This window comes from Phaethon aethereus (genome assembly GCF_964289735.1).
Source record: "Phaethon aethereus genome assembly, chromosome: 11".
NCBI classification, from domain to species: Eukaryota; Metazoa; Chordata; class Aves; order Phaethontiformes; family Phaethontidae; genus Phaethon; species Phaethon aethereus.
Window position 1 is genome coordinate 6,194,249 of NC_138587.1, and position 15,093 is coordinate 6,209,341.

Consider the following 15,093-nt stretch of genomic DNA (forward strand, 5'->3'; position numbering starts at 1 on the left):
AGATGGACGAGAAGGTGCTTCAAGTTAAACCAGCCCGTACGTCTGTGACGCTAACGTCAGCTCTGCAGAAGGATAACTGAAAGCCGCGTAACAGATCTTCCTTTTGCTATTAGATTCAAAGAGATAGTTTCAAATGCACTAGACCTACTTCCTAGTCCATCTCGTAATTAGGCTGCACCAAGCAATACAAAATTTAAATTCCAACAGGTCATTTCCTTCCTTGCCAAGCTACATTACTTGGCAGAGAAGTGATGCAATAAGTCGTCATTACTCAAGAAAATGAAATTCTATTTATTCCTATGGCCTTGAACATACCACATTATGTAATTTGGACATTGCTATGCAATGTGACATAGATTTGTATGTATTTCTCTCTTTTTCTGTATTGTTTCTAAATGAACATCTTGAAAACAAATATAGAATGGAAGCTCATTAACATTTTGGGCCTCTTTTTAAACTAGTCGCTGCAAACTACCATCCTCAGACATGCAAGTACTACTCTCCTCGCACTGTGAGATACGGGAGGAAGGGCAAGTCACACAATGTAATTAAAAACACAAAATGTTGACAAATTCAACAGGCTTGGGGTGGGGTTTTTTGATCCTAAGTTCCACAACAAACAAACAAAAACAACAACAAAACCAGCTACTACATTTGCTCTTATTTGTTTGTGAAGTAATATTTAAAAAGATCTCTCAAAGAAAGTTGCCTTGCAGATTAACATTTCTGAAAGTGTAAAAATCCCCTTTTTGTCCACCTCATTCTTTAAGGTCAGTAAATCCAGACCATTTGGACAATGAAGTTACCAACAGAGCTCCGTATTTGTCTAATTAAAACTTCTGTACAGCTCATATGGAAAATTTGTCTACAGCTAAAAAACAACTGAAGCATAAAAAGCAGCTGCAAGGAAATGATGTCACTCGTACAGCGTTACGGCAGGCAGAGCTAGCTGTCAGCATATCGGCACCAGGAAGATCCTGATTTATTGTTAAACTCCTCTTTTGAGCCAAATAACATATTTTTTAAAAAAAAAAAAAAAAAAAAGGATCTTTCAGTGAAATCCTGCTCTCACTGAGGCATCTGTGGTAAATTTTCAGCAAGATCATGACTTCAAGCCTGGTCCCTTGTATTCCATTTTTTTTGTATAGAACTGGTCTGCTTTTATCCGTGAGGATAGAAGGATGAATATTTACCTGCTTTTACTCATCAAAAAGACAAGCAGCACAACTATGCAAAGCAGTCTCTCTTCTCTAATGGGCAGAGACCAAGACAACTTGGTTTTGCTAATTTTGACTGTTACTAAGTAAATGCAGGTGGTGAGAAGACAGGCATCATTTCGTCTGTCTTCTGTCAGCAGGCAGCTCACGTTTCCACAACCACCACCCTCAGCGCACAATTCTCTGTTGCCTAAAGGCACTTGTTGCCAGGTATTACCTTTTATTTATAAGCCACTTAAGGATACATTCATTTAATTTTTTGCTCTACAGGGTCATCCACGCTGCCATGTGGGCCAAAGACAAGTCCAGAAGATGTGTCCTCCCTCTTTCCAGGAAACTCTCCTCCACCGGGGGAAACGAGGGAGAGACACTACTTCTGCAGTCCTGAAGGACGAAGATTCAGGTTCAAGTCCTTCACGTAAAGTTCCGTAGCAATGTTCTAGCAGATTATAGATCTGCACGCAAGTCCTACGACAAGCTAGTTCCTAGTAACCCCATTTGTAATACCCGAGCATCGCCTCGCGGCTGCAGCATCTTCTGTAGTTGGGCCCTCAGAGATAAAGGGCCGTCTCCCCTCCTCTCTCATATAAAGAGCAACTGTAAAATGAAAAATATAGACAACTCCTAATGCTTCTTTGACACATTACACCCTTTTCTTAACAGTAAAATACCATCAGAGAATAAACACTTTCCTACAAGTTTTCAGAGAGGTTTAAAACAAACAAACAAACAAAAAAACCCCTAGAATTCACATCATAACATATTAGAATGAAGGGATGTAAACATCTACCATATGCTTATTTAACTACAGCGCATTACAAACAAAAAAACCTATTTCATAGCACCTCATACACCTGCTGGGTCTGAATTGTAACTACTGTGTCATAACTTAGAAACAATTTTAACAAATTGTTATATGCAAACATTGTGCATATTGCACAAACATTGGAAAAACAGCTCTTCCCAGTCGATGTCGGACTGCCTACTGTATGCGCAGGGACACGCGCTCAAAGCATATCATATTTAATTTTTAATGGAAAAGTGTGTGTGTGTATATACATGCACACACACAATTCAAAATTCTGCTGTCACCATTTTGCTCCTAGATTGTAGGCCACACTTGAGTACGTCTCTAGTTTCCCAAATAAGTATTTTGGATACTTGAATACATGTCAACACGATACCGTACCACAGATTAATAAATAAAGGCACCCTACATTTCCTCCATAAACCCGTCACACAGACTGTCTTGAAATTCTGAGCCTGCCAGTCTATTTTAAAACTAAATCTTTGAATCATTGATATATAACAGTGATGAGCAAATGACAAGCGGATTGTAAGCAAGCTCAAATAATTTGCCGGGTAAGACTACGCTCACCGCCTGAAAGCGGTTACCAAACATCAGACTGTAATGAAAAGATTTAGCAAAAACGCAGAGCAAATAGATAACTCTTCAAAACTAATGAAAATTTTATTTTCATGAAATATGTAAGCAAATTTCTCCAAAATGTTTTGCATTCTTTTCCTCACACATTTCACATTGCTTTACTCTACTTGGACTTACCTAGTGCATGAAATTATCTCTTTTCTTATAGCTGTTCACATTTTTCCCCAAGTAATTAGCAAGCTACATCCCCTTTGACAGAGGGTACTAACAAGCTCCTACAGTTTCCAGTAGGACAAGGAATCCAAAGCTACTAATAGCAAACAAGTCATTTAAGCAAAAAAGGATTACGAAGGCTCGTTGCAAGAGGCTGGAAACTCACCCGTATTTCAGATTAGGGCTTTCTGAGAAGCTCTTTCGTAATGAGTTTTGACTCCATTTTACAAAAATATTTCATTGTTTTCTTTTAAAAACCAAAATACTGATTTGAATATCTATTAATAATTTCTTCGTCAAAATAACTAAGTACTAGAAAGATGAAAAAGCATTTTCCAAAGGCAAAACGACAGAAACATTCGTTTTGTAAGAAAACTTCCCTCCCAAGATCTTAAAGTTTAAAGAAAACAGAAGTCACACAAACTTAACAAAAAAACCAAAAAAACCAAAAAAAACCAAACCCACAAAACACGAAAAGTCTTCCATTTTTGCTACCAGGACACCAAAGTAAGCTGCAAATCAAGCCAGAGCACAGCTTATTTGGAAAATTTCATTGCCAGAAGTCCCTACAACCACGACCCTATTAAATAAAGTACATTTAGATGAGCAGGAACTCCTAAGCAGGAAAGCAGAGACCGGCGTACCTTGAGGACCTCCATGGGTACCTGGGTGGCGGGGGGCAGGCTGGTGGGGACGCTGACGTTGATGGCAGGTGTCTGGCTGACGGGTACTCGCTGCTGCATGAACTGGGCTGCTTGCTGCTTCTGCTGCTGCTCCCGACGCTCCTGCTCCTGCATCTGCTCACGCATGAGCTGCTGGCGTAGCAGGATTCGTGAGGTCATGCTGGAGGAGCTTAAGGGAGGCTTGGAAGCGCCAGGATGCTCGGAATTGCTGTGGGAAGACCAGAGAGAGACAGCTCAGCTTCCACAAGCGGGATCGCAGCTCCAGCGGTCGGAGCTTGCAGACTCACACCAGAACGTGGGGCGGGATGGGTGAGGATACACCGCACCACGCGAGGGGGAATTCGGAGCCGACCTACTTCAGGTACTTAGCAGCCACATTAGGCTGCCTTAACTTGACGGCAGCTGACCATTTCCAAACAGCAATACCCAGCTGTAAAGAGCTATTTGCTGTTTCAATTTTTGCAGCCACCATCCACGAGAAAAAGAAATGCTTGGGGGGGGGGGGGGGGGAGCACTCATACTCCTTTTTTTAAATAGTGATAAAAAGCTGTATCAAGTCTAATGACAGGTATAGCTAATACTCCAGGTCGAACGGTCTAGCTCAAAAATAAATAGATAAATCTACCTCACCCATGAAAGCCCAACATAACGAAGTTCAGTTATTTTCTGTGAAATACTACCTCAGGGTTGGATTTGCTGGTGGCTGCTCTTCATAGCTAAAAGTCAGACCCCCAAAAAAACCAATAACCAATGCCCAAAACAACCACGTAACCAACTCCCACTTCAGGCCTACAAGCACCTTCTGAGCACAGCGAGATACAAGAACAGGCAGAATAAACAACAGCAGCTTTATTTCAGTCACCGTTTATAAAGCCTGCCAGGCTGGCCCGAGCTAGCACACTGCACTGCTTCCCCACCTAAGAGCTGTTTCCCAGCGATCGGCAAGCGGGGCTTCCGACCAGAGAGCATGGGACAAACCAGGGGACTGTGCCCTGGACTGCAGGGACACCTTCTGAAGCAACCCACCACTTCGTTAGCCCTCAGAAGTAAAATCCATTTATAAGACATTTCTGTAGCATAAGGCAGAACGATTAGGGTACGTAAATACCAAGCTCTGCATCCTTTGAGGGAAGGATGTTGGAAGCAGGTAGGAATACATGACTCCACGTAAGAAAGAGCTACAGTACCTATAATTCAGGATATTTGGTTTCTAATTCGGACTGCTGCAGCTGACTGCCGTCAGCCCATGGAAGGAAAGGGCTCTGTAACCATGCAGGGCTATGCCTGGGGAAGGCTGCAGTAACCCTCCCTCTCTAGAAGACCGATCCTGAAAAGCCCAGCTCTGGCTCCGGCGTTCAGGTGCTGCCCACAGGATGCTGACGGGACAGCCTGCAAAGGAGTCCGGCTGCCAGCATCCCTTCCAGGTCTCGCCTGGAGGCTGCGGGCACCCACAGCTACTTGTGCTTGGGCAGCCGGAGCCAGCGCGGCTGGAAGTTTTTCAGCTTTGTTTAGGAGTGATGAAAAAGGAGAACCCACACTTACTCCCCCAAGAGATCAAACTCTGCTTTTCCAGAGCACACATTTTGGGGGCAGGGAGGGAGGGAAGGAAGGGACCATCTTGCTATTTAAGACCTGTCAGTTTGAAACATTCACAGAGACACTGATCCTTTTGATAAAACAAGAGAAAACCTTTGTGGTGAAACTAATGCAGCTGTGGAATAATCGCACTAATTAGCTGCTCAAGACAAGTCATTGACTGTGATAGTTGTAAAAAACACCATCCTTTCAATTAAGGGCGAAGCATTCTCATATCTAAACCCAGCAGCCTGTTTCCTGGCTGCGCATCTGAACCTCTTGCACGTTTCCAAACCAAGGACATGCTTTATTTCCATGACCAAAATAGTTATAGATCAGTGGTCTCCCAATCTTTTTTGATCACGCACTGCTACCAGGAGAAGAAAAAAAAGCGTTTGAGCATGGACCCCCAATATACGTAATTTGTTTATTTATTAATTATATACATGTATTACTGAAACACTATTATTTTCTTCCTGACCACTACAAATATTGCGCACCCCACTTTGGAGACCACGGTAATAGATGAGCAAAACGTGGCACTGAAATGTTGCTTTTAAGGAAGGACTCATTCTCATCATGTTGAGGAAAAGCTTATCTTGTATCACACTAAGCAGGATTCTCATTTGTGTGCTACTGGCGTTTTTTTTAATAGATACCTAATGCTGCAAAATTGGTAACCCAGCAGTTCCTCCCACCTTCTTTCATTCTGAACCGTTTCTCTGCCTACCAAAGCCAAGTGTGCTGAAAACCATCTCAGAAGAACCTTCCTATACACTAAAATTCTGGGGAATGCGAGGGATAAGGAAGCAGAAATTATTTCCACAGCATTTCAAACAGCCCCTGCCAGGAACCTCATCTCGCTCACGCGATTACTGTACCTACTCACACCAACGACTCTGTCCTTACAGCTTCCTGCAGACGAGTCAGGGGTCTACTGTTGATAGAAAATTGTCAACAAAAGCTTCAAAAATTGTGTCTTTCAAAGAAACAGTGATCCCAGAAAATGCTGTTCAGCCAAATTCTTCCCCAAAGGGCAGAGACCCTTCCAGGTTTTATTTCTTCTGTAATGCTGCTCAATATTCTAGTTATTCACTGGAAAAAAATGGCTTAGATGTAATTAGGTAGGTACTTCGAGGTCAGGCAATGTTCTTTTTAAAGAAGTATCAAAAGAAGAGCAGATAACAGCAAGGGGAAGAAGAGTCTGATTTTGTTCACATCCAGAACACCAGATTTTGGTGGCCCAGATGACAAAGAAAAAGCTTGAGAGGAGATTACTGAATGTCCTGTTCATCCTTATTTCAAAGGAGAAGCCAGAAACCAGCGTAGCTGTAACAGAGCCGCAAGCTCAGCGGGCACATCGCTCTCTTCTTTGCCCGCGTTATGATTTTACGCAGTATAGAGGCAGACAGGCCCCGAACGGGGGCAGCGCAGGCAGCGCAGGCAGCACCGTGCTGCCAGACCACAGCTACTGCCATCAGCGCACTTGAATTCAAATCATGATTTTACCTGGGATAAAAGCTGCTGCACAACACCTGCCTGACCAGGTGCGCCTTCACAAGCACGGCAAAGGAGACTGGACAAACGCAAGACGGCTCCTGCCGCGCGGATTTCCCGTTATTTACTCCCCGAGGGCACGGCTGCTTCGCCACACCGGACGCTGAAGGAGCACTCCTTCCACTCGCCACAAGTGGCACCGATCAGACGTGGAAAACTGCTGGAAACTTTGGTATCTCATCCTCTAAGTTTGTCCCATGCACAACACAGACCGTCCTTCCACCCATCCTCACTTCACCACCGCGTCTGCTCCTCCTCTCGACCGCAGGACGTACTGCGCAAAGCCCCGGGATGGGATGGGAGATGGTTTGGGCTTCATCACCATGTACGCTCCAGAGAGCAAACAGGAGAAACTTTGTCAGAAACCCTGTTCTCCCATCAAAAAAGGCAATTAAAAACTCGTTATGTTGAAGGTTTCATCAAGAGAGTTTGAAAGTTCATATTTATAAAGCTTCTTGACCTTTACGTGCTGCTGCACAGGCAGATCTTCTCCCATGATCGAGCACGCTGCTGTGTACCGCAGCACACCCAGAAACACAGATTCAAAACTCATACACGAACTGATTCACCCCTGGACTATGTAGAGTTGGTAACAGAGCCCACACATACAACAGATATCCGATGCGATTTAGATACTTCCTGCAAACACAATTTATGGATACCATTTAATTGCAATAAATTAAACCGACTCATCCTTTTAATTGACATATGATTAAACCAGTTATCCATTAGCAGTCTAATAACCATAGTGTAATACAGACTGAGAGTTATTAGCTATGAGTGTCATGTGCCAATCCAATTAATCATGAAGTTATAATGTTTTATTAAATAAGTCTAAATTACATATCCTTTGCTCAGATGCCTGGGAAATGTTAGTTACTGCATACATAAGTTATAATGCAGATGGCCATTGCATAATAAAAGACAACTGATCAGATTAAAATCAAGCTTGATTTTGCTGCCATCAACACAAGAGATTACAGAGCCCATACCTTTTAGAGCCTAATCTACCTTCCCAGATGTGTACTGATTATTTTATCTCTGTCTCGTTGGGCAAAAAGACAACCTAGTCTTTTGTTGGTCATTTTTGTTTTCAGATTCTTATAAATTCATAAAACAAGTTCACTGGTTCATACGCATTATTTACATGAGTTCTCTGGTTTACAAACATTATTTTGCATTAGCTATGTATCCATTAAGAAACTTCTCTGAAGATTTGCAACAGGGAAAAACTATTTAACTCAGCTTTGCGTTTTAATTACTGTTCAAGAATTTTATTTCTTTTTTTAAAAGAAAAAAGAAAAGCCTCCAATGTAAGTTTTTTTAGACAAATTACAATAATTAAAAACACAGACCAACTCCTCAAACCCAGAGCTTCCTCAGAGATGAACAAGAAAGAAATAAAATGCATCGGGAAAAAAAAAAAGCGCTTTCAAAACCACTTGCTCTGGCAGGATCGCCTGCCCTGCTATAAGCAGATAAATGGCACACAAGAGGGAGGATGTTGCTTTCCTTCGTTCATGCCAACTGGCTGTTAATGGGTTAGTCCATGGAAAAATCAGCCAAGAAAACCAGATTTAGCACCTCAAGAAATCCACAGAGCTGCACCAGATCTCAGAGGTACGAAATAACCCGGGATTTCAATGCTTGTGTTTCATGTCTTACCCTTATCCCGTTCATAATTATTTATAGAGAAAAGAAAGGCATCCACGCTTAAGTATCTGATATTAGCATAAAAGTATCTTGATTCTGAAAAGCAAGCAGGTGAGAAGTTGCCAACATTACAACTCAAATACTTGGCTTGACGTCCAGAAGGCATTATCAGAAGAGACCACCACACAGCTCCCCTTCCAACACCCCTCCTGATCAATGATCACTAAGAGATTCCCCAAAACTGTTTATTTGTCCAGATTCTGTTTTCAGTCTCTCTACCACACAGTAAAACCTCAAGAAACTTCTTGTTGCCAGTATGTGGCTGAAGCAACAGCACTTCTAGCGGCATCTAACCTGCCAGCCAGCATCGCTGTTTGCCACAGAGAGGTGACAGAAAAGGGGAGGATACCAAAAGAAAGAAAGAAAGAAAAAAAAAAATGCAAGAAGGAACCAGATTGCCTCCCCCCAAAAAAACCAAACCAAAAAAATGCAGGAGCAACAAAAAGCCTCCTACACAATCTCATCTCCCCTACCTTCAGCTAAAGCAAGGGATTCTAAGTATAAGAAAACTACCGGGGCATTTTCCCTGGAGCACTTTGTACTTCATTCCTAAAATTTAGTAACTGATTGTGAGTTACAGTGATGCTCCACTCACTACGCCAACTAGCTGGTGCTGCTTCAAGTATCAATGTTAAAAAAAAAAAAAACCACAACCAAAAAAACCAATAGTTGACAGCTTCATATGTCCTTTCTTGCCAAGGACACAGCAATTACAGAAACGGTGTGGAGACTTTTGTAAGTCTTTATAATAAAGCAAGGACTGTTTAAGGCCTCTATATGAAAGAAGGTTTCCCCATTTGAAGGTTACATGTTTAAACGGACATGCTGCCTGTTGTTGCATCCGCTCCACCATCAAGATAAACATTTTTCTGTCCTTCCAGTCCCTTCCTAGCCCGACCTGCACCAGCTCAGAGCTGCTCTCCTGCAGCAGCACGGCTTACCCTACACCATGGGCTGCACCTGCAGAACAACTCGCAGCCCAACAGGCATCCGTCCATCTGCTTGAATGCATTGAGTGCACCTGGTCAGCTGGGGAAAGGATGAAAAGACCCTCGAACATCCACCATGCAGATCTACCACCCAGGAGCTAAGGGCTAAATTACAAATCAAATTAATTCAGTGGATACTTTGTCTTTAAAACAAAACAAAAAACCAAAACACCAACAAAAAACGACGACACAAAAACACTTCATTTAATTCTTAGCTAAGAAATTTTTTTAAGTAGCTCTACACCATTTAGTAGTTTTCCATTTTTCTTCCTGTCTTTAAAACACACCTTCACAAGCTGCTGAACATAATGCCTTCTGAACTTAATGAAAACCTCTCTCATGACCCAGGAGCGCTCAGTAAATAATTATTAAGCTCTGGAGGTGGCTTTTGCATGAGTGTTGACTTAATAAAATGCCGTAAGTTGATCTGCTTGAATGCTCATTTACTTGGGGACACAGCTTGCCGTATAGCTTGGAAAGCTTGATCACCACCAGATTAAGAAAGAAGGTAAAACTAAAGAGGTTCAGTCTAGAAGCTGCAAAGGTCATATTTTACAATCCTTTACTACCGTTCCTGTTAAGAGGAAGATGAATAATTGCAAAGCTCAGATATCCTCGAAGACCTCTACATAATAATCACTGTACGCACCAAGTCTTTTTATGCCTAACCTGAACCTCCATTACCCAAATGTGTGTTTGCCATGAAGTTTCAGAAGGATATATATATGTATGTATAAATATTTATAATTTTCTTTAAACATGGAGTATTTTATAAGTCTTCCCCTCCTGAAAGTCACCATCATTATCTCAGCCGGTCAGCCGCAGCTGCTGTGGCTCTGCAGAAGACAGTGGCCGGCTCCCAAGCACGGTATTTTTAACTCCCAAAACACAGCCTCCATCACAACAAATCAATCACGCAATCTGCTCACGGTGCCGTCGCTCCAGGAAAGCGCCACTTACAGACAGCAGCTGTCAAAGGAGCAGGGCACGAACATCTGAACTCTAACAGCTTCCATCTTTTTTTCCCCCTCCCTCGTGTCCAAGGGCTTTTGCTGAGCACCCTCGGGTGAAAGTCAAGCGTCCTGGCTGGCCGGCCGTGTCTCTAGGGGTGGCTCCAGATAAGGACCTGGCAACTCCAATCCCCACAGAGCTGCAACGCGGGCAGCGGTGCCGGCACTGCAGACCTGTGCAATCCAGCACCTACCGAGCAGAAGAGAAGGGGAGGCACACGGTCTTCAGGTATCCAAAAAGGCCTCCAAAACAGCCCAAAGCTCAGAGTCAGGATCAGCTAACCGCCCGGCACCACCACGGGACTGAGCGTGATCCTCAGACCTGCGCCCAGGCGGCTGGACCACCCTCGCCATCCCACGGACAGACACCCTGCTGCAGGTCTGGGAGGCACGGAAAATGCAGCTTGGTGTTGAAAGCACTTCTTTCATTCATTAATTAAAAGGGGTGTGATCAGGCCGTTAATGCCATCAGAGGAGTGGATAAGGGCTGTCTGTAACGGCACAGTTTTCTCACGATCTTTATCGCCAAAAAGACGACGGGAAGGGTGGGTGCAAGACACTTTGTTTTCTGGGACACAGCTCCTTCACATTCAAGGTTCACGTAGGTGGACGCCCACCTGGGAACCACTGGAAGTGCATCTCACAAGAGTTAGACATGCATCTGTAACGGTACGGAGACTCGTGATGGTGCACACGCTGTTTCCCTAGTTTCTCCTCTGCTCAAACAGGCCGAATCCCTCGGGCAGAAAAGGAGCAGGCAAGCAGGCAGGTGAAGACACCTACACACACAAATACCTCAAGCTCCCAAAAATGTTCCATGACGCGTTCAAGGAATGTAAAATGCAGTTGACTGTGTTACCCAATATTGGTTTGGTGCTCTACCTCAAAACTTCCAAAGCCATCACAAACTTAAAGAAGGTATTACCAAAAAAAAGGGGGGGAGAAAGAAAAAAAAAAAGAGACACAAGGCAGATTAGCCTTTCACTTGAAAGCCTGACCAGTCACCTTGTCAAAGGCTTTTTGATCCATTTTTCAGACACCACATCTATTGGTACTTCCCTCTCTAAAGAGCTCTACACACATTTGCAAAAGAAAAAGCCAGATAGCTAAAACAACTAAGAGGTGATAAAAGAAAAAGCGAGGAGATAACACTCCACCAACAACCTCTGTAGTTCTTGATTTTGTAATACAGAGTTTACCTTCTTTTACCCAGGTAAACAGAGAAGATAACACCGTCGCCAAGAGGGAAGATGACGTATGATCACCACGCTTTTTGATACTTTGCAACTACGTAGTGCCCAGAACTGACTCCACGTCACCTTTCCATCATATCTTAGAGAGTATCTATTGCTTTACACAGTCCGCTCAGAAGTTTATTCAGAGGCAGCCCTGCAGAAAACAAGTCTCAGCCATGCTGTGTTCACGGCTTGTACCCATCAGGCACATGCTCAGAGTCCCTCCCAGCCAAAAAGCCACCATGCTCCTTAAGGCTTGCAATAACCCAGCAATTCCCAGCCTAAACCCTTCTGCTCACCCAAGGTTTTCTGCTTATTGACTCCACTGTTAGAGCACTATTCAATGATTTCCAAAGACGACAAGGCAGCTCAAAGCCTCATCTCGCGCAGATGACATCCTCACTCTGGTATGCTGAGCAAACAGGATCTTAAAAAGCAAAAGGGAAAGTGTTTATGGAAGATTTGCTTTAAACGATTAAGAACCCCAAACAGTCATAATGAAAACCACAAAGTGAATTCAGTGCTCGGTATGTGATAGGTCGGTGTTATCAGTGTGTAGGACTTGCTCGTTACAGTGAATACTACATGCAAGGGAACAAACAACCCTCAACACGTTACTGCAATAACTGCTCCAACATTAAAATAATATTGGACAGATATTATGCAAACTCTTGCTTCAACCTGCGGCCACAGTGCTAGCTGTTCATTACAGGACCTGATCAGATCAGGGAGTGTCTTTAACAACTCTTCTTCCTAAGAAAGCAGCCCTCCAGACTGCAGAAACCAATACCTCAGCATCCACATGTTTTAAACAAACTTCAATTTTAGAGTCCTTAAGCATTGCTCACAGTTATTCTAAATTTTTGGCTATTTGTGGAAGAGCTATTGGGGCAAAGAGGATTGTTTCACCATGCAGGCTGAATGATTGGGGCGGGGGGGGAGCCTTTATTCATCAGTAAGTAACTTTACCATCCATTTGGGTATTTACACTGCAATTGCAATTTTCAGGACAGATGTATGAGTCTTGCTGCCGCAGGTGTTCACAGCACAGACATGAAGGTGGGATAAGCTCCAGCTGTCCATGTAGGAAAGCATCAGTGATGTTTACAAACGTGCTTAGTGAGGACAAGCAAGACGAAAGCTGTTCACTGGAGGAATTGCCCATTTGCAAACAACTACAGAAGAGATGGCCTTCAATTCCCTCACTTGGGCCACTCAAAGCGACCTGTAACACCTCTGACATGGGGTAATCTCAAAGCAAGGCTCCTGGAGAAAGCAAACCCCAGCAGTCCATCGGGTAGCACTGCTATGCTACCAGAGGATCCAGCAGCATCCTCAGTCCAGCCACAACCAGCAAGAAGGTCCCTCTGTCCCCAGGTACCTGTCCCAAATCCCAACCGCTCCTATTTCCCAAGATGGGTTCGGTTTCTGTGCGCTTACAACCTCCGGGTGTACGCTGCGGGTCACGTCAGAACACCTCAGGGGCTGCACAGGATGGCTGGGGTAGGTCGGTGCCAGTGTCGATTAGAGGATGTCTTCACCTGCCATCAAACAGCTGTAAATTCTATTTTAAGTTCATGACATCTATATGAACTCCAGACTTTCACAGAAATATTCAGTATTGACTGGCTGGAGTACTGGGGAACTGGAATTTCCAGGGACTGTTCCGGCAATTCCCCCTCTGCAAAAAAAATTCTGCACCTTGTTTCTAGCCAGAAGCTGTTCATTAAGACCAGAGAGAGGGAAAGAGGAAAATAATTACTTAAACTTGGGGTCGCATGTAAATGAGAGAAATACCAGATCAAAGACACAATACAGAAAGAAGTCTCATTCAAAATAAAAACATGCAAGCAACATTTATACTTTCTGATTTTACAAAGCATTGAAACATATACAAAAAGATCCTCAATCTATTCATAAGTCTTCTATTAACAGCTCAGATACAGCCCTGCTAATACACAGCCTTAATTTCATTTTGCAACCGCCCTTTTGTTCTGCACCTTTCTTATGTTACATCTAAAAAAGCATAAGCTCTTCTCAAAGAGGAGACATTAGGGAAAAATCCTCAGAAAGAAAACTTTATGCAACCAAATAAAATCTCAAAAATTAATGCAGCTGCTGCAGTTCTAGAAAAAAGCTATTTTAAATTAAAACTGTTTGGCATGGTCCATATTTTGCATAGTTTAATGACAGCTGAGACATGCTGTCCATGTAAGTTGCTGCAGGAATACCATTTCTTACTTTTCAAAATACACTGCATCTATTGGTTTTGGGTTTGTTTTTTTTTAAAAAAGCAATCAATTCAAAACTATTTACAATCCTTTTTGTTAGACCCTCTTAATCTTTTCTGCATTGCCAGAAGCATAGCACTTGAATGGCTATTTCTGTTCAAAGCTATATTTGTTGTGGAACTACTGCAAACTCCTGAATCATGTAAACAGTGGCAAGAGCCAAAAAATGTTTCACTGGACTTGAAGTTCACATCTGCCTTAGTTACTAGGACAAAAAAATAAAGGCAGGCGCTTAGTTTATAACCAATAAATCCTGCAAAGACTACAGTTAATCATGAATTCTTGCAACAGGGTTTTGTTTAATCTGGTTTATTTAGCATTCGTGACCTTGGCAAAGTACCTGCAGAAGCACCCACCAGTACTGTGCAGCAGCAATTCACACCTTCTGTTATTTTAGGCTACAGCAGACAATTATACAGCACAACATTAGTCAACCAGGTTTATAAACTTGCAGCAAAGTCACCTGGAAATGATGTACAGTTCCAGACTTGCTGGAGCCCAGCAGCCAACAGTATTGCTGTCCCTAAGAAGCCGTATTATAACGGCTCCCAGCCTGGACTTGGTAGCAGCTACAGCACGTTTCTGCAAAACAAGTGCTTGGCAAACATGCTGCTGGGAGCAAAATGACCCTCCTGTTTCTTTAGCTTCTTGGTTGAGAAAGGTTAGCGCTAAAAACCATCCCCTCACCTCGACCTACCACTTTTGATGCAAACTTCACCTTCTCTTCACTCACCTTCTTTATTCCTCCTGATGCTCCTCCAGCAGGAGGACTCCCCAATATTCCCAACCTGCTGAAAACTATAAAAAGCCCCAAAACAACAACAAAAACCCACACAGGTGCTTGATCCCAACTTCCCACAGATTTCAAAGAGCCACCACTGCAGGCAGGGACAAATTCTGCCAAGTGGTCTTTGACACTGAACTGTAGAAGAGGTACTACAGGTACGATGACAAGCAGCATATTTTTGGATAAAAATGAGACATCATAGGTAGATTAAGGAAAAACAAAAAGTGTTTCCTTCATTATCCACAGAAAAAAAAAATCTGGATTGTCTTAGTAGCCTGGTTTTGCCATACAACCATTTGCTGAATTCAGAAATTTAGTAGCTGCCTGACACAGAGTTGCCAATATGCTTCTACTACACTGAAAATACATTCCCATTCTTTTAGAGAGGCTGCTGCAAAGCCACATTCAGGAACTGCAATTGGTTTTCCAAGTCCTC

At 43.1% G+C, this 15,093-nt stretch overlaps 1 protein-coding gene across 3 annotated transcripts in view; it reads right to left on the bottom strand.

Annotated features, from left to right (window-relative positions):
- The window catches only part of MITF (melanocyte inducing transcription factor), a gene marked incomplete at its 5' end in the record, with an annotated part of 109,607 nt that overhangs the window by 45,948 nt on the left and 48,566 nt on the right, over nt 1–15,093 (bottom strand). For 2 of the 3 annotated variants that reach the window (XM_082004424.1, XM_082004423.1), the window contains one exon: nt 3,462–3,708. In XM_082004424.1, coding sequence (XP_081860550.1) covers nt 3,462–3,708 — 247 coding nt within the window. Of the gene's footprint in view, nt 1–3,461; nt 3,709–10,294; nt 10,351–15,093 lie in introns of those variants that run through there. The other variant, XM_082004425.1, reaches the window with a different exon arrangement.